General features: G+C 51.8%; 1 protein-coding gene across 2 annotated transcripts in view; it reads left to right on the forward strand.

Moving 5' to 3' along the window:
• Window positions 1–6,755, forward strand: part of KIF7 (kinesin family member 7) — a 183,508-nt gene extending 176,753 nt beyond the window's left edge. For both annotated transcript variants that reach the window (XM_075345929.1, XM_075345930.1), the window contains exons 17-19: window positions 2,709–2,907; window positions 5,188–5,352; window positions 5,429–6,755. In XM_075345929.1, coding sequence (XP_075202044.1) covers window positions 2,709–2,907; window positions 5,188–5,352; window positions 5,429–5,826 — 762 coding nt within the window. In that variant the 3' untranslated portion in view covers window positions 5,827–6,755. The remainder of the gene's footprint in view (window positions 1–2,708; window positions 2,908–5,187; window positions 5,353–5,428) is intronic.
• Window positions 6,756–17,778: the final 11,023 nt, after the last annotated feature.

A 17,778-nucleotide genomic window follows, 5' to 3' on the forward strand; every position in this document is an offset into this window, starting at 1 on the left:
CTCTGCCTGTCACAAAGCTGTGTCTCCTTTACAAATGTTCCCCGTTATGTGTCCTCAGCCCCTCCCCACACATCTCCATTAATTACACCTGTCTCTTCGGCTCCTCCATGGAGCGCTTACCGCTGCCTGATGAATCCAGTGTGGCACCTGCAGCACTGTGATGACTTCAGCAAGGTGCTGATCTCATCACGTTGCTGCACGTCGGGGACGGGGCCCAGTCCTGGCGCACTGTTCAAATGTATATACGTCTGATGAGGAACGCGCGCCGGTGGCTGCAGATACAGGCAGGTGACTGGTAAGAAGAGGAGCCCCCCCCCCCCCGCACATACCCCCGGGGCCCCTGCTCGCTCCCCTCGGCCCCTGCACACACACACCCCCGGGGGCCCCCGCACCCCACCCCCCCACCACGGGGCCCCTTCTTGCTCCCCTGGGCCCCCGCACACACCCCCCCGGGCCCCCGCCTTCTATACTCACGCGCTGCTGCTCCTGAAGCCTGGCCTGGGGCGACGTCGGGTCCGTCCTCCGCAGCACCAGCACAGGAAGGAAGCAGTCATCGCTCTGAGACTGCCTCCTCCTGCAGTGTCGCTGCGCAGATGAGTCAGAGCCGTGTGGCACTGACAATGACAGCAGGCAGAGCAGGGAGATCGCTCTCCCTGCTTGCCGCTGCAGAGGGAATGGGATTGTCACTAATCATATCGGCAATGTGCCGATATGATTAGTGAAATTACCGGCCGGGGGGGGGGGGCCTCTCACACATATCTATAGGGGCCCAGGGGGGGTAGGGGGGCGGGGCCTAGGGGGCGTGGCCATGAATAGCAGGGGCCCACCGGGGGTTCTCCCGACCTCCTGATGGGCCAGTCCGCCCCTGATTATACAGCTGCAATTCCATCTTGCTGTAAGCATTGTATATATTGATATAAATTTGTTGAGGAATAATATTCTTAATATTTCTTTTTCTATACATTACTCTCCTAATAAGTGTACTGATTGAAAAATAAAAGATAATTATGTTTGTTATATGATGGGAATGTCTTACCAGTTTAGTCATATTTCTTATAGCAAATGGGGTGGACATTCCCTTTAAGTGGTACTGCTTTAGGTTAACAGTTTTCGGGTATGTGCACACATTTTAGACATGTGCATACATGTTGAGTTTTCCAAGCATAAGCGTCCCTTTGGTTGTTTATTTGCAACTTCTTTGCTGCCAGTGTAATTTTATTTTTCTTTACTTTCACTATATTAATTAGTGATCAGCTTCCAAGGCACCTGAAGAATAGTCAGGTCGCTTCTTTTAAAGCCTATACTCACCTACCGTACTGGTACCCTAACAATAGTATCGCGGCTTGTGGTGTTGGGGGCTCACATGACGTTGTGACATCACGCGAGCCCCGCATCCAATCAGCACCGGCTTCCTTCCTTCTCCCCGCCTTCGAACCCAACGAGTAATTAACATGAAGTGAGTGCAGCTGCAGCGATCACTTTCTGTTAATTAAGGCTGCTTTCACACTAAGTTTTTTTAACATGCGTCATGAACGTTTTTTTGCTGTAAAAGCGGATCCTGCTTTTACAGCAAAAAACGCATGCTAACGCATGTGTTATTTTGCAGGATCCTGTCACTGGATGTTTAGGGGCGGGCATTGGAGTCATGTGATCGGGAGTGAGGGGATCTAAACGTGCCAGACTGGGAGCCGGCTTCTTACAACTGCGGAGGTTCGTAACCAAGGTAAACATCGGGTAACTTGCTTGGATACCCGATATTTATCTTGGTTACGAGCGTCTGTACACGTAACCAACGTAAACATCGGGTAACTAAGAGAAGTGGTTACACGATATTTACCTTGGTTACGAGTGTCCGCAGCTCTCAGGTGGGAGAGAGAGAGACAGGAGAGGGAGGGGGAGAGACAGAGAGAGAGAGGGAGGAATGAGAGAGTGAGAGAGGGAGGGGGAGAGAGGGACTGATCACCCGAGACTGGTTTCTGTGCATGCTCAGTAGAGCAAGCAGGATCCTGTCTATCAGCATGCCAGCGTTCACATGTGTTTGCGCGCTGTTTAGTCAGGATCCAGCGTTTTTGAAAAATGTTAAAAAACTGCAAGTCGCTGGATCCTCACTATAACGCACGCAAACGCAGGTGAACGCATGTTGACTCGAGTCCATTGCAAATGCATTGAAATGCAAACGCATTTGCACTGGATCCGCTTTTGCGTTAAAAAAACGTTCATGACGGATGTTAAAAAAACGTAGTGTGAAAGCAGCCTTACACACGTTTGTCTGAAGGTGGGGAGATAGAAGCCGGCACTGATTGGACGCGGGGCTCGCGTGATGTCACAACGTCATGTGAGCCCCAGCAGCGTGAGCCATTGGAAGGGCGCCAGCATAAGAGGTGAGTATAGGCTTTATTATTTTACCTGGGGTAGACGTGGAATCAGAAGGGGTTGTTCTAGTAGTAGACAGCCCCTTTAACATTTTCACGTGTTTCGAAACCTGAAGCTGTTAAAAGAAGCTCCAAACACTGAACATATGAACAGTGAGTCATTTTAGATTGCTTTTACATTTCATATGTTTATTCTTTTTAGTGTTTTAATTTAGAGCTTTTTCAGGTGGTTTTGAGGTCTGAAAAAAAGGCGCCATGTGCACATACCCTCATGTTAAGCAAATGCTAGTAATCATCATTGATGTGCCTTTCTCGATTACATTTTGTTTTCTACAGGTAGTTACGCTTCGTGAAGAGGAACACAAATTACAGATTTCTTTCTCAGAACTGGAAATGAAGTTGGAGGAGCAGCAGCGCCTTGTATACTGGCTCGAGGTTGCATTGGAACGACAACGCCTTGAAATGGATCGTCAGCTTACCTTGCAGCAAAAGGAGCATGAGCGCAACATACAACTCCTGCTGAAGCAGTGTCAAGGTGAACTTGTCCTAGTCAGTGCTTAGTACAATACTGTGCTATAAAATGCTGTTGTTGAACAACAGCGTAAATGTACATGTCTTTTGGGGGGTTTAATAAACAGATTTATGTTATTGTGATTATATTGCAATAGTTCCTGAATTTTGTCTACATTCCCCTCATACAATTGTGCAAAAATTTGCAACCTGAATACTAATTAATATTGGTGAGGATATTGATTGCTCCAATGGTAAAATATGACCTGCATATAAAAGGTGGTTTACAGTTTATATACCGAATTTTTCGGACTATAAGACGCACCCTGGTTTTAGAGGAGGAAAATAAGAAAATAAAATTTTAAGCAAAAAGTGTGGTCATGACACACTGTTATGGGGCGAGGATCTGCTGCTGACACTGTTATGGGTGTAATGTCCCCAAATTCTCTAACTAAGGTACCCCAGCCTGGTAATGATCCTCCTGCATTGTATATGATCCCCATCCTTGTATATATGTCCCTTATGCTGGTATAGCCCCCATCCTGGAAAATACCCCCATCCTGGAAAAATGCCCCCATCCTGCTTTATGCCCCCATCCTGCTATATGCCCCCATCCTCCCCCCCATCCTAATAAATACCCCCATCCTGCTATATGCCCCAATCCTGCTATATGCCCCAATCCTGCTATATGCCCCCATCCTGCTATATGCCCCCATCCTGCTATATGCCCCCATCCTGCTATATGCCCCCATCCTGCTATATACCCCCATCCTGCTATATACACCCATCCTGCTATATACCCCCCATCCTGGTATATACCCCCCAGCCTGCTATATACCCCCCATCCTGCTATATACCCCCCATCCTGCTATATACCCCCCATCCTGGTATATAGCCTGCATCCTGTGACACACAAAAAAAATAAACGTCTATACTCTCCTTTCCTCCCTCCAGCAGCATCGCTCGTCTTCCTGTCTGTGTCAGCAGCAGCGCCGCTGACCTGTGTGGAGCCGTTCCCCTGCAGCATCGCGATGTCCTCCTGTCTGCCAGCCCGCTGACGTGTGTAGAGAGCGATGCGCACAGGGATGACATCATCACTGTGCACGCTCTCCACATACATCAGCTGGCTGGCAGACAGGAGGACATCGCGATGCTTCAGGTAACTGTGACCGGTGAGTATACTGTACTTATTCACTGCCCCCGCGCTGATGATGACATGCGGGGGGCAGTAAACATAGCCGCACATGATCACTCCAGGCTGTAGTTGCCAGGGATGATCACGCGGGCCGGCTTCTAAGTATGCCCGCATCCCCCGCCCATCATCTCGCCCACCTGTCAGTGCCAGCTTCACCGCTGAGAGATGATGGGCGGGAGGATGCATGCATATGAAATGAGTGGGCCCACGTGGTCATGGGTCATGCCGCCGATGACCCGCTCCACCGCAGCACCCTCATTCCCCGCAGCCATACATGCACTACATTCAGACTATAAGACACACACCCCCACTTTCCCCCAACATTTGGAGGAAAAAAGTGCATCTTCTAGTCCGAAAAATACGGTAATTAAAGGGTTTGTCTGATGAAAACCGGGTTCCCCCTATCTACATAATTGATGCTAACTTGTAGATCGGTGCAGATCTGATTGCTAGAACCTGAGATCGTTAGAACAAAGAAACGTTTGTCCCTGTGCTCATATTCGACCACTGCTCTTTCCATTTCTTATGGGGTTGCTGAGTGCAGCACTCCATTTTTTACTGTAGCCTCATAGGGAGCTGCAGACTGATGTCCAACATGCTACGCCACGTTGTAATTAGGATCAAAGTTCCTCATCATAGATAAAAATTCTACTGATCAGTGTGTGTTCTCATGGGATCAGGAAATTATTACCTCTCCACTTTATAGATATTAGTTTATATTAACTGGACATCCCCTTTAATGTCCAAATATTGTATGCTTTGCTTTTTTTTTTTTTTGCTTTGATTAAAAAATATTAATAGACTCCTTGTGAGATTTTAAAGAATCAAAGCAGATGTCTGGGTGACGACAACCCCTTCATCAATTTTGTTAGATGAAATCGGCAAAGTCTTCCCCACCACTTCCTTCCTGCATTAACAGACACTGATATAGGTAAATACGTAGGGTAGTGTTCTAGACCTGTGCTTAAATAACAAGTTTGATGATGATAAAGTAAAAAAAATATATTTTTGTACATCAGTTTTTTGTGGTTAGTGATTTTAAAGTTTTTCATTTTGCATCTTGTCAAAGATAAGATTCTATATGTATTCCTTTTAATTTTTCTTTTTCAGACCAAATGGGTGAGGGACTGGCTGGAAGCAAGAGACAATATGAAGGTAGAATACAGAAGCTTGAAAAGGAGCTTGGCTGGTATATGTGGGCACACCAGGAGCTGAGTCAAAGACTGAACAAAATGACTGTTCCTCCTCCTAATCCTCAAGCATCTCATGGGAAAAGTAAGTGATTTCTTAAAGCTTGATTTCATTTTTACTGTTAATATCACACTCACTCATATGTTGTTGTTTTCTCCAGTGACTGTAGGTGATGGACGACCTCTTCCAACGGGCATGATCACCTTAATTGGTTCCGGAGAAGAGCAAAGTAATGTTAATATTGATACAAATAATCAGCCTCCCGCTCCTGACCGAAACCCGAGGCCCAGGGAAGATTTGATACATGTCCCATTACCTCCCACATGGAGACGATCCTCTCTGCCTTCTGAAGAACAAGCTGGTGCAGAGGATCTCCGACATCGAGAAACTGTAATTGATGCCCTGAACACCAGATCGGTACAGCCAAGTGAAGGCGTTTGTCAGAGACCTGTTATGTACTATCCCAAATCTCGGAGAGATGTTCGTAGATGTAACATAAGTGTCATGCCCTTCATGTCTAATGTCGAGATGATTGATGTCCGGAAAAACCCACTTTAGACCTGTATCAATTTGCTTTCACTTACCAACTGTAATGATGGTGTACACACCTATGAAGTACAATGTACCACTTATTACTTGCTGTGCAGGGAGTTTGTAGCATCAAGTCAGCTATCATTCCCTAGTCTTCAAAGTTGCAGTAATCAGTGTAACATGATTGTTATGGACTTCTCCCTCGGGCAAAGCACTGGTTGGTTCACTTACAGTACAAGGCATCTACGCATTTAGTATAGTAGAAAGGGATCCAGATCTACAGCAAAGGCCACTATACACACAGCGATATCACTAGCGATGTCGCTGGTGAAAGCACCCGCCCCCATCGGTTGTGCGTCACTGGCAAATTGCTGCCCGTGGCGCACAACATCGCTAGGACCCGTCACACTATACTTTCCTGCCTAGCGACGTCTCTGTGGCCGGCGAACCGCCTCCTTTCTAAGGGGGTTTTCCGTGCGTCGTCACAGCAGCGCCACTAAGCGACTACCCAATAGAAGCGGAGGGGCGAAGATGAGCGGCCGGAACATCCCGCCCACCTCCTTCCTTCCTCATTGCCGGCGGCCACAGGTATGATGTTGTTCCTCGTTCCTGCGGTGTCACACATAGCGATGTGTGCTGCCGCAGGAACGACGAAAAACCTGCGTCCTGCAACAGCAACGATATTTGGGATTAGAACAACGTATCAACCATCAACAATTAGGTGAGTAATTTTGATCGTTAACGGTCGTTCCTGCGTTTCACATGTAACAACATCGCTAATGAGGCCGGATGTGCGTCACAAATTCCGTGACCCCAACGACATCTCGTTAGCGATGTCATTGCTTGCAAAGTTCCCCTATAGTCTTCAGCTTTATTGGTATGACTAGGTTTCTGGTGAGCACTACACCTTTACTCGAGGTGCACAACAGAAACGCGTTGATATTTCTTTGTCGCTCCATTGGGAGACCCAGACAATTGGGTGTATAGCTTCTGCCTCCGGAGGCCACACAAAGTATTACACTTTAAAAAGTGTAACCCCTCCCCTCTGCTATACACCCTCCCGTGCATCACGGGCCCATCAGTTTTTATGCTTTGTGTTGAAGGAGGCACACATGCACGCAAGCTCCACAAGTTAGTCGGCAGCAGCTGCTGACTATATCGGATGGAAGAAAAGAGGGCCCATTACAGGGCTCCCGGCATGCTCCCTTCTCACCCCACTCTGAGTCGGCGGTGCTGTTAAGGTTGAGGTACCCATTGCGGGTACACAGGCAGGAGCCACATGCCGTTTTCCTTCCCCATCCCTTACAGGGCTCTGGGTGAAGTGGGATCCTAAACGGTCTCCAGGCACTGGGACCGCGCTCCCTCCGCAGCCCCTGGGGGAATCTGCTGGACAGGAGCCCGGGTATCGTCAGGGACATGGCCCTGCTACTCTGAGGTACTCTGTGTCCCCTTGGGGACGGCGCATAGAGCGCCTGTTTGATACACGCTGCAGCAGCTGCTGGGTGTGTTGGTGCGCCGGGACTACCGCGCTGGCCGCGCTTGTTTGCCGGCCGCGCTTATAACTCGAGTCCCCGGCTTTTGCGGCCTAGTGCCTCATATTCCCGCCCCCGGGCCTGCCACTCAGGAGTAAGGGCGGGACGCTGCACGGAACGTCAGCGCTGAGGGCAGGAGCATACTTTGTATCCTCCTCCCCCCTCACTGTGCACAGTGGGGCACCAGATTCCCGCACTTTCTAAGGCACGCCCACGGCTCCCTCTTCCTCACAGAACGCTAGCAGCCATTACTAGCAGCACGGCTGACGCTGGGGATCTTCAGAGACGAGCTCCAACAGCGCTGGGAGCCCAGGCAGGGAATCTGGTGGTCACACAAACGCTGAGGGCGGTCGGTAAGCAGCACCTGTTACTAGGTGCTTGCTCCCCTGGGTGCAGAAGTGTATATTTATATCCATATTTTGTATACATTTACTCTGTACGGCCGCACTGTTGCCTTGGCTATATACCCTCTCTGATTGCTCTAAAAGGAGACAACAGCATGTCGTCCGAAAAAAGCAAGGGTGCCAGGGCACAGGTTTACTTTGCAACCTGTACCTCATGTGCGGCTATGCTACCTGCAGGTTCCACCTATCCTCATTGTGCGCAATGCTCGGCCCCTGTGACACTCACTCAGCCGGAGCCTTTGCCACTGGTGGGACCCTCGGCCCAGGTGGAACAATCGGCTGCCACCGTCCAGGTGACAGGGACAGAGTTTGCAGTATTTGCTGACAAACTTTCTGAGTCTATGGATAGATGGTCTGCTAAGATTCTAGAGGCTTTGCAGTCCAGACTAGTAACACAGATCCCGGGCACTGTTGAATCATTGTCCCCAGGCCCCCCTAGGTTGGAGCAGCAAAGTGCTCCTGGGGCGACTCATAGCTCCCACGGTGAGGACTATGACACGGACCACAGTCCCAGGCCAGCTAAGCGGGCTCGCCGGGAGCTTCCCTCGACTTCATCACAGTGTTCAGGGTCTCAGCATGAGGAATCTCTGGAAGATGAAGCGGAGGTGGCAGATCAGGGCTCTGATTCTGACGCCGCTCTCAACCTTGATACACCTGAAGGGGACGCCATAGTAAATGACCTTATAGCGTCCATCAATCAGGTGTTAGATCTCCTCCAACTCCTCAGATTGAGGAGTCAGCTTCTCAACAGGAGAAATTCCATTTTAGGTTTCCTAAACGAGCACGGAGTGCATTTCTTGATCACTCCGACTTCAGAGATACAGTCCAGAAACACCGAGCTTTTCCAGATAAGCGCTTTACTAAGCGCCTTAATGACACACGTTATCCCTTTCCCCCTGACGTAGTCAAGGGTTGGGCTCAGTGTCCCAAGGTGGATCCTCCAGTCTCCAGACTGGCGGCTAGATCCATAGTTCCAGTGGCAGATGGTGCATCACTCAAGGATGCCACTGACAGGCAGATAGAGCTCCTGATGAAATCCATCTATGAGGCTATAGGCGCGTCTTTTGCTCCGGCATTTGCAGCCGTATGGGCACTCCAAGCTATCTCAGCTTGTCAGTCTGAGATTAATGCAGTTACACGTGCCTCTACTCCACAGGTTGTGTCCTTAACCTCTCAGGCGTCGGCGTTTGCGTCCTACGCCATGAATGCTGTCCTGGACTCTGCGAGCCGTACGGCGGTAGCATCCGCCAATTCGGTGGCAGTCCGCAGGGCTATGTGGCTACGTGAATGGAAGGCAGACTCTGCTTCCAAGAAGTTCTTAACCGGTTTGCCATTTTCTGGCGACCGCCTGTTTGGCGAGCAATTGGATGAAATCATTAAACAATCCAAGGGAAAGGAATCGTCCTTGCCCCAGTCCAAACCCAACAGACCTCCACAAAGGAAGGTACAATCGAGATTTCGGTCCTTTCGGACCTCAGCCAAGTCTCAATTCTCCTCGTCCAACAGGCCACAGAAGGGTCAGAGGAACTCTGACTCATGGCGGTCTAAGTCACGTCCTAAAAAGACCGCCGGAGGAACCGCTCCCAAAGCGGCCTCCTCATGACTTTCGGCCTCCCCAAACCGCATCCTCGGTCGGTGGCAGGCTCTCCCGCTTTTGCGACGCCTGGTTGCCACATGTCCAAGACCGATGGGTGAGAGACATTCTGTCTCACGGTTACAGGATAGAATTCCGCTCTCGTCCTCCGACTCGTTTCTTCAGAACATTTCCGCCCCCCGAGCGAGCCGATGCTCTTCTTCAGGCGGTGAGCACTCTGAAAACAGAAGGAGTGGTGATCCCGGTTCCCCTTCAGCAATGGGGTCAAGGTTTCTACTCCAACTTGTTTGTAGTGCCAAAAAAGGACGGATCTTTCCGTCCCGTCCTGGACCTCAAGCTGCTCAACAAACATGTGAACGCCAGGCGGTTCCGGATGGAATCCCTCCGCTCCGTCATCGCCTCGATGTCCCAAGGAGAATTCCTAGCATCAATCGACATCAGAGATGCTTATCTCCACGTGCCGATTGCACCAGAGCATCAGCGCCTCCTGCGTTTCGCCATCGGGGACGAACACTTTCAGTTTGTGGCGCTGCCCTTTGGCCTGGCGACAGCCCCTCGGGTCTTCACCAAGGTCATGGCAACAGTGGTAGCGGTCCTGCACTCGCAGGGACACTCGGTGATCCCTTACTTAGACGATCTCCTGGTCAAGGCCCCCTCTCAGGTGGCATGCCAACACAGCCTGAACATTGCTCTGGAGACTCTCCAGAGATTCGGGTGGATCATCAATTTCCCAAAGTCAAAATTGACTCCGACCCAATCGCTGACATATCTCGGGATGGAGTTTCACACTCTCTCAGCGATAGTGAAACTTCCGCTGGACAAACAACGTTCACTACGGACAGGGGTGCAATCTCTCCTTCGAGCCCAGTCGCACCCCTTGAGACGCCTCATGCACTTCCTAGGGAAGATGGTGGCGGCAATGGAGGCAGTTCCATTTGCGCAGTTTCATCTGCGTCCACTTCAATGGGACATTCTCCGAAAATGGGACAGGAAGTCGACGTCTCTCGACAGGAACGTCTCCCTGTCTCGGACAGCCAAGGCCTCTCTTCAGTGGTGGCTTCTTCCCACGTCTTTGTCGAAGGGGAAATCATTTCTGCCCCCATCCTGGGCGGTGGTCACGACGGATGCGAGTCTGTCAGGGTGGGGAGCGGTCTTCCTCCACCACAGGGCTCAGGGTGCCTGGACTCAGCCAGAGTCCTCCCTGCAGATCAATGTTCTGGAGATAAGGGCAGTGTATCTAGCCCTAAAGGCGTTCCAGCCGTGGCTGGAGGGCAGGCAGATCCGAATTCAGTCGGACAACGCCACGGCAGTGGCATACATCAACCACCAAGGCGGCACACGCAGTCGGCAAGCCTTCCAGGAAGTTCGGCGGATTCTGCTGTGGGTGGAAGCCACAGCCTCCACCATCTCCGCAGTTCACATCCCGGGCGTAGAAAACTGGGAAGCAGACTTTCTCAGTCGCCAGGGCATGGATGCAGGGGAATGGTCTCTTCACCCAGAAGTGTTTCAAGAGATCTGTTGCCGCTGGGGGAAGCCGGACGTCGACCTAATGGCGTCCCGGCACAACAACAAGGTCCCGGCATTCATGGCACGGTCTCAAGATCACAAAGCTCTGGCAGCAGACGCCTTAGTTCAGGATTGGTCGCAGTTTCGACTGCCTTATGTATTTCCTCCTCTGGCCCTACTGCCCAGAGTATTACGCAAGATCAGGTCCGACTGCAGCCGCGCCATCCTCATCGCCCCAGACTGGCCGAGGAGGTCGTGGTACCCAGATCTGTGGCATCTCACGGTGGGTCAACCGTGGGCACTGCCAGACCGTCCAGACTTACTGTCTCAAGGGCCATTTTCTTTATCGCTCCTAATTGGGAGACCCAGACAATTGGGTGTATAGCTACTGCCTCCGGAGGCCACACAAAGTATTACACTTAAAAGTGTAAGGCCCCTCCCCTTCTGGCTATACACCCTCCCGTGAGATCACGGGCTCCTCAGTTTTCATGCTTTGTGCGAAGGAGGCACACATACACGCATAGCTCCACTGTTTAGTCAGCAGCAGCTGCTGACTATGTCGGATGGAAGAAAAGAGGGCCCATATGGGGCCCCCAGCATGCTCCCTTCTCACCCCACTTTTGTCGGCGGTGTTTGTTAAGGTTGAGGTACCCATTGCGGGTACAGAGGCTGGAGCCCACATGCTGCATCCTTCCCCATCCCCCTTAGGGCTCTGGGTGAAGTGGGATTTACCGGTCTCCAGGCACAGAGACCGTGCTCCGTCCACAGCCCCTGGGGAATATGCTGGATATGGAGCGGAGTATCGTCAGGGACAGGGCCCTGCTACGCCAAGGTACTCTGTGTCCCCGTACAGTCCGCGCGCACACTGCAGCTTGCTGGGTGTGTTAGTGCGCCGGGGACAACAGCGCTGCGCGCTGGTGCCATCCCTATCTACAGCTTGCTGAGAGGGGACATGTATGTGAAACTGCCGCGCGGCCGCTGTTGTCAGTTTTTGCTGCGGCGCGGCTGGGACTTGTGGTGCGCCGGGGACTTCCGCGCTGGCCGTGCATATATCACGGCCGCGCTTATTACTAGAGTCCCCGGCTTTTGCGGCCTAGTTTCACTTCGTTCCCGCCCCCAGGCCTGCCAGTCAGGGGAAGGGCGGGACGCTGTACAGATTGTCGGCGCAGAGGGCTGGAGTCTGCTTTGCATACTCCAGCCCTCACACTGGGCACAGTGGGACGCCAGTTTCCCGCACTTTTGTTTGAGGCACGCCCACGATCCACCTCTCTTCACAGGACGCCGGCAGCCATTCCTGTGTGCAGTCTGAGCTGGAGAGAGGAGGCTGGGAGACCCAGACACGGGATTCTGGTGCCCACACACCCGCTTTTCAGCGGGCGGTAAGCTGCCCTCAAGGGCTGACCCCCACTGGTGCCGAAGTGTATATTGTATTTTATGCTTACAGCTTTACATTGCACTGTACGGTCGCTAGGGAGCCTCTGCTATATACTCTCCTAGATTCTCAGAGGACACAACAGCATGTCGACCGCAAAAAGCAAAGGTGCCAAGGCACAGGCTTTCTATGCTGCTTGTACCGCTTGTGGGGCTGTTCTACCGGCAGGTTCCACTGACCCCCATTGTGTGCAGTGCTCAGCCCCTGTGGCCCTTGCTCGGCCGGGGCCTCTGCTGGAGGTGACCCAGACAGAACCTCCTGTAAATACTGTCCAGGTGACAGGGACGGAGTTTGCAGTCTTTGCTGACAGATTGTCTGTGACTATGACTAAAATTCTTGAAACATTGCAGTCTAGACCAGTACCTCAGGCCATGGGCACTGTTAACTCATTGCTCCCTGGTCCCCCTCAGTCGGAACAGCTCCTGGTTCCGGGGGTGTCTCTTGCATCCCAGGGTGATGGCTCTGACACGGACGACAGTCCCAGACAGCCTAAACGAGCTCGCTATGAGCGACCCTCGACTTCATCACACTGGTCAGAGTCTCAGCAGGACTCTCTGTATGATGAGACGGAGATAGCTGATCAGGATTCTGATCCTGAAACCGCTCTCAATTTGGATACACCAGATGGTGACGCCATAGTGAATGATCTTATAGCGTCCATCAATAAAATGTTGGACATTTCTCCCCCTGCTCCTCCTGTGGAGGAGACAGCTTCACAGCAGGAGAAATTCCATTTCAGGTATCCCAAGCGTAAATTAAGTGTATTTCTGGACCACTCTGACTTTAGAGAGGCAATCCAGAAACACCACGCTTATCCGGATAAGCGTTTTTCCAAGCGGCTTAAGGATACACGTTATCCCTTTCCCCCTGACGTGGTCAAGGGCTGGACCCAGTGTCCCAAGGTGGACCCTCCAATCTCCAGGCTTGCAGCTAAATCCTTAGTTGCAGTGGAAGATGGGGCGGCACTTAAAGATGCCACTGACAGGCAGATGGAGCTCTGGTTGAAATCCATCTATGAAGCTATCGGCGCGTCGTTTGCTCCAGCATTCGCAGCCCTATGGGCACTCCAAGCTATTTCAGCTGGTCTTGCACAGGTTGACACGGTCACTCGTGCATCTGCTCCGCAGGTGGCACCCTTAACCTCTCAAATGTCTGCATTTGCGTCTTACGCGATTAATGCTGTCCTAGACTCTACGAGCCGTACGGCAGTGGCGTCCGCCAACTCCGTAGTTTTACGCAGAGCCTTGTGGTTAAGAGAATGGAAGGCAGATTCTGCTTCCAAAAAGTGTTTAACCAGTTTGCCATTTTCCAGTGACCGACTGTTTGGGGAGCGCTTAGATGAGATCATTAAACACTCCAAGGGTAAAGATTCATCTTTACCTCAGCCCAGACAAAATAAACCCCAACAGAGGAGAGGACAGGCGGGGTTTCGGTCCTTTCGAGGCTCAGGCAGGTCCCAATTCTCCTCGTCCAAAAGGTCTCAAAAGGATCACAGGAGCTCAGATTCTTGGCGAACTCAGTCACGCCCAAAAAAGACAGCCGGAAGACCCGCTACCAAGGCGGCTTCCTCATGACTTTCGGCCTCCTCTCTCCGCATCCTCGGTCGGTGGCAGGCTCTCCCGCTTTGGCGACATTTGGCTGCCACAGGTCACAGACCGTTGGGTGAGAGACATTCTGTCTCACGGGTACAGGATAGAGTTCAGTTCTCGTCCTCCAACTCGCTTCTTCAGAACTTCTCCACCTCCCGACCGAGCCGATGCTCTGCGGCTAGCGGTGGCCACTCTAAAAGCGGAAGGAGTGGTGACCCCCGTTCCTCTTCTGGAACAAGGTCAAGGTTTTTACTCCAATTTGTTTGTGGTGCCAAAGAAGGACGGGTCTTTCCGTCCTGTTCTGGACCTAAAACTGCTCAACAAGCATGTGAAGACCAGGCGGTTCCGGATGGAATCCCTCCGTTCCGTCATCGCCTCAATGTCTCAAGGAGATTTCCTAGCATCAATAGACATCAAGGATGCTTATCTCCACGTGCCGATTGCTCCAGAGCACCAGCGTTTTCTACGCTTCGTTATAGGAGACGAACACCTTCAGTTCGTAGCCCTGCCTTTCGGTTTGGCGACAGCTCCAAGGGTTTTCACCAAGGTCATGGCAGCAGTAGTTGCAGTCCTGCACTCTCAGGGTCACTCTGTGATCCCTTACCTGGACGATCTACTTGTCAAGGCACCCTCTCAAGAGGCATGCCAAAACAGCCTGAACGTTGCACTGGAGACTCTCCAGAGTTTCGGGTGGATCATCAACTTTTCAAAGTCAAATCTCACCCCGACCCAATCGATAACATACCTTGGCATGGAGTTTCATACTCTTATCAGCGATAGTGAAGCTTCCGCTGGACAAACAGCGTTCACTACAGACAGGGGTGCAATCTCTCCTTCAAGGCCAGTCACACCCCTTGAGACGCCTCATGCACTTCCTAGGGAAGATGGTAGCAGCAATGGAGGCAGTCCCTTTCGCGCAGTTTCATCTGTGTCCACTACAATGGGACATTCTCCGTCAATGGGACGGGAAGTCGACGTCCCTCGACAGGAACGTCTCCCTTTCTCAGGCGGCCAAGGAATCCCTTCAGTGGTGGCTTCTTCCCACCTCATTGTCAAAGGGAAAGTCCTTCCTACCCCCATCCTGGGCGGTGGTCACGACGGACGCGAGCCTGTCAGGGTGGGGAGCGGTTTTTCTCCACCACAGGGCTCAGGGTACGTGGACTCAGCAAGAGTCCACCCTTCAGATCAATGTTCTAGAAATCAGAGCAGTGTATCTTGCCCTACAAGCCTTCCAACAATGGCTGGAAGGCAAGCAGATCCGAATTCAGTCGGACAACTCCACAGCGGTAGCATACATCAACCACCAAGGTGGCACGCGCAGTCGGCAAGCCTTCCAGGAAGGCCGACGGATTCTAACGTGGGTGGAAGACACGGCTTCCACCATTTCCGCAGTTCACATCCCAGGCGTGGAAAACTGGGAAGCAGACTTCCTCAGTCGCCAGGGTATGGACGCAGGGGAATGGTCCCTTCACCCGGACGTGTTTCAGAAGATCTGTCGCCGCTGGGGGGTGCCGGACGTCGACCTGATGGCGTCACGGTACAACAACAAGGTCCCGGCTTTCATGGCACGGTCTCACGATCACCGAGCTCTGGCGGCAGACGCCTTAGTTCAAGATTGGTCGCAATTCCGGCTACCTTATGTGTTCCCACCTCTGGCATTGATACCCACAGTGCTGCGCAAGATCAGGGCCGACTGCCGTCGCGCCATCCTCGTCGCTCCAGACTGGCCGAGGAGATCGTGGTACCCAGATCTGTGGCACCTCACGGTAGGCCAACCATGGGCACTACCAGAACGACCAGACTTGCTATCTCAAGGGCCGTTTTTCCACCTGAATTCTGCGGCCCTGAACCTGACTGTGTGGCCATTGAGTCCTGGATCCTAGCGTCTTCAGGATTATCTCGAAATGTTATTACCACCATGAGGCAGGCTAGAAAACCATCCTCCGCCAAGATCTACCACAGGACGTGGAAGATATTCTTATCTTGGTGCGCGGCTCAGGGAGTTCCTCCCTGGCCTTTTGCATTGCCTACTTTTCTTTCCTTCCTGCAATCCGGGTTGGAAAAAGGTTTGTCGCTCAGCTCCCTTAAAGGACAAGTCTCAGCGCTATCTGTATTTTTTCAGAAGCGACTAGCACGACTTCCTCAGGTACGCACGTTCCTGCAAGGGGTTTGTCATATCGTCCCTCCTTACAAGCGGCCGTTAGAGCCCTGGGATCTGAACAAGGTTCTAATTGCTCTCCAGAAGCCGCCTTTCGAGCCTATGAAGGATGTTTCCCTTTCTCGTCTTTCACAGAAAGTGGCCTTTCTAGTAGCGGTCACGTCTCTTCGGAGAGTGTCCGAGCTAGCGGCGCTCTCATGCAAATCTCCCTTCCTGGTGTTTCACCAGGACAAGGTGGTTCTACGTCCGGTCCCTGAGTTTCTCCCTAAGGTGGTATCTCCCTTTCATCTCAATCAGGATGTCACATTACCTTCCTTGTGTCCTCATCCAGTTCATCAATTTGAGAAAGGTTTGCATTTGTTGGATCTGGTCAGAGCACTCAGGATCTACATTTCCCGCACGGCGCCCATACGCCGCTCGGATGCACTCTTTGTCCTTGTCGCTGGTCAGCGTAAAGGGTCGCAAGCTTCCAAATCCACCCTAGCTCGGTGGATCAAGGAACCAATTCTTGAAACCTACCGTTCTGCGGGGCTTCCGGTTCCTTCAGGGCTGAAGGCCCATTCTACCAGAGCCGTGGGTGCGTCCTGGGCTTTACGGCACCAGGCTACGGCTCAGCAGGTGTGCCAGGCGGCTACCTGGTCGAGTCTGCACACCTTTACCAAGCATTATCAGGTGCATACCTACGCTTCGGCGGACGCCAGCCTAGGTAGACAAGTCCTTCAGGCGGCGGTTGCCCACCTGTAGGACAGGGCTGTTTGACTGCCCTATCACGAGGTATTCTTTTACCCACCCAGGGACTGCTTTTGGACGTCCCAATTGTCTGGGTCTCCCAATTAGGAGCGATAAAGAAGAAGGGAATTTTGTTTACTGACCGTAAATTCCTTTTCTTCTAGCTCCAATTGGGAGACCCAGCACCCGCCCTGTTTTCTTAGGGATTTTTGGTTTTTTCGAGTACACATGTTGTTCATGTTGAATGGTTTCAGTTCTCCGATGTTTCTTCGGATTGAATTTGTCTTTAAACCTGTTATTGGCTTTCCTCCTTCTTGCTTTGGCACTAAAACTGAGGAGCCCGTGATCTCACGGGAGGGTGTATAGCCAGAAGGGGAGGGGCCTTACACTTTTAAGTGTAATACTTTGTGTGGCCTCCGGAGGCAGTAGCTATACACCCAATTGTCTGGGTCTCCCAATTGGAGCTAGAAGAAAAGGAATTTACGGTCAGTAAACAAAATTCCCTTCTTTCCATCTGAATTCTGCGGCCCTCAACCTGACTGTGTGGCCATTGAGTCCTGGATCCTAGCGTCTTCAGGGTTATCTCAAGAGGTCATTCCACTATGAGACAGGCCAGGAAACCAACGTCCGCCAAGATCTACCACAGGACGTGGAGAATCTTCTTATCCTGGTGCTCTGATCAGGGTTTTTCTCCCTGGCCATTTGCCTTGCCCACTTTTCTGTCCTTCCTTCAATCCGGACTGGAAAAGGGTTTGTCTCTCGGCTCCCTTAAGGGACAAGTATCGGCGCTATCTGTGTTTTTTCAAAAGCGTCTAGCCAGGCTTCCGCAGGTCCGCACGTTCCTGCAGGGAGTTTGTCACATAGTCCCTCCTTACAAGCGTCCACTAGAACCTTGGGATCTGAACAGGGTGCTAACGGCTCTTCAGAAACCACCTTTCGAGCCAATGAGAGAGATTTCTCTTTCACGCCTTTCGCAAAAGGTGGTCTTCCTAGTGGCAGTCACATCACTTCGGAGAGTGTCGGAGCTGGCTGCAC

This window comes from Anomaloglossus baeobatrachus, chromosome 4 (genome assembly GCF_048569485.1).
Source record: "Anomaloglossus baeobatrachus isolate aAnoBae1 chromosome 4, aAnoBae1.hap1, whole genome shotgun sequence".
Taxonomy (NCBI): domain Eukaryota; kingdom Metazoa; phylum Chordata; class Amphibia; order Anura; family Aromobatidae; genus Anomaloglossus; species Anomaloglossus baeobatrachus.